The sequence below is a fragment of the Uloborus diversus genome, chromosome 7, assembly GCF_026930045.1.
Source record: "Uloborus diversus isolate 005 chromosome 7, Udiv.v.3.1, whole genome shotgun sequence".
Taxonomy (NCBI): domain Eukaryota; kingdom Metazoa; phylum Arthropoda; class Arachnida; order Araneae; family Uloboridae; genus Uloborus; species Uloborus diversus.
The window spans coordinates 39,836,545-39,838,810 of record NC_072737.1 but is presented as its reverse complement, the minus strand read 5'-3'; the positions used below and the strand labels follow the sequence as shown (position 1 = coordinate 39,838,810).

General features: G+C 33.0%; 1 protein-coding gene across 1 annotated transcript in view; it reads left to right on the top strand.

Moving 5' to 3' along the window:
- Positions 1 to 490: 490 nt before the first annotated feature.
- The window catches only part of LOC129225716 (uncharacterized), a 23,312-nt gene continuing 21,536 nt past the window's right edge, over positions 491 to 2,266 (top strand). The window contains 1 exon segment of the mRNA XM_054860205.1: positions 491 to 812. Within this exon segment, the coding sequence (XP_054716180.1) occupies positions 625 to 812 (188 nt within the window). The 5' untranslated portion in view covers positions 491 to 624.

Below are 2,266 nucleotides of genomic sequence, written 5' to 3'. Positions count from 1 at the left end.
ATAATTTACATGATACAATACAATGATATGTAAAAAGAACTGAATTTGTCAAAAGGAAAAAGACAAATTTCAACTCAAAATTTATTCTTAAATAACAAGTAGACAAAATGAAATTTTAAAAGATTAAGCATTATAAGTAACAAATCTGGCTAATCATATCAGCCTGAATTTCAATTATATTAAGAAAATATCATAATACTTACTACTTACGTAGAAAACCACAAGTAGATTTCTCACGAATCGCCATGTTGTTAAGCAAAAACAAGACAACATTCTGGAACTTCCGGTTGACATCGAAATCAACCAGTTAGATCAAACTATAACTATTTCTAATAATACTATTGACGCCAAGCTGGCAACCCGGCGCTAATTGCTTTATGGCAACCCATGGACAACTCCTTTGGAATGCCGCGGTTAGCCTATTGTTATAGCTTGGGTCAAGTTTTCCTCGAATGAGACACCCTCATATACACGTGTCTTAATTTTATTTACACATTTTTACATTGGCTGCTTGTCTGGTGTTCTCTTTTATGTCTCATTTAAAAACCGGCATCTGATTTCCTGTTCGTCACTTTGAGTTTTTCACCAAACACATATTAGGCATTACAAATTGCACAAATCAACATGTCCATCAATCTTATTTTTGTTATCCTTGCCAGTTTGTTGTGTTTGAGCTTTTGCGATCTGACCGATGAGTTGGACATCGAATATACCCATAAAATTGAAGAATGCGATAGGAGGACGAAAAAAGGTGATATGCTCTTTATGCATTACTCGGGGAAATTAGATGATGGAACTGAATTTGATTCCAGGTAATTATTTCACTTTGTGATTCATCTATTGCTGTCTAGTAGCGATTGTACCTTGCAGTTTCACTCAACATTCATTTTTCTCTTGATTTTTTCGCATTTTTGATTAATTCTGTGTTCTGCAAAATTTAGTTTTCTATTATTAAAATTTTTTTTCTGATGTGCTATTACATGCCAACGCTACTGGTTTTTCCAGTAGTTTCCTAGATTTTCAGCATTTTTCCCAGTCTCCCATTTTTATCAAAAATCTACTTTTATAAATCTTTGAGAAAATCCCTTTATTTAGGAAATTTTGGGGACCCTCCTCCCACCTCTCCCTTCTGAAAAATTGTGTTGTAAAGATTGTCTATTTGTATGTATACTGCATGGTTTGAAAGCTTCCCTGCTAAAAATTGACACTTTAATGCAGTGTAACTTCGATTAAATGATACTTGATTTACCGATTTCCTCAACTTAAGGATACATTTCACTGGTCTGGATTTGACTGCATGGTATGACTGTGCTCTCCTGGATTTAACAATTTATCAACTACTAGAAAATCGCCCGTGATGGTATGATGGGTGAAAATTGTTTCTACATTTGAGCAAAGCCATTTTCTGTTTGGTGATATTTTGAGACTTAAATTTTAAACCTTAAAACCAATTAATTAACCCTAAACTGCAGTAGATAGCGTTAATTGTTTTGGTTTCTTAGTTTTCCTAAAAAGAAAGTCTTTTAAGTTATCGGATCGAATTCAGCCTTGTCATAATAAAGCCTTTCCCTGCATTTAAACATTACCAAAGCATATTATCATGCCGTGGCGAGAGTTTCAATGTTGAAACACGAGGGTTACTCGATCATCAGCTTTATTTATATGAGGATAACTTAACTTTTTCCTGTCCCTTGACTGTTGTTAAATCAAGGTTATATTGTGCATTGAAAGCTAGCAACATTATGAATGCTTATTAAGCTTGCTCAAAAATAAGTTTTAACTGTAGATTAAGCATTAATTTAACTTTTATTCTTCTGTTTAATGTTTCAATTATAATTAGTTTATGCATAGGATAAGTAATGGATTTCCATATGATCAGACTTAAAAGGATAGTAAAAAATCTACTTTATTTCTTTGTCCTTAAGGGACTAATTCATTAGTTTGAAGTGTAATGTAAAAAAAAATGAAGATACTATTTTACCTCTTTATTTCTCGACCACGTTCTGACAAAAGAATGTAATTTTTTTTTCCACCTAAAGTTGTACTCTTTATAAAATGTTGTCTAGAAATACATTCTAGTAAAAAAAGGAATGGTAAAAAGTTGCGTTTTTCTTGCATTGTCTGTAAAGTCTTTCACTGTTCTTGTAATTTACTCCCCTCCTTGATCTTGAACGTAATGTGACTTCAGTGGACTCCCTCTATCTGAACACTCTCTAATGTGAACACCCGGATATTCTGAACACATTTTGATGGTCCTGGCAAAACT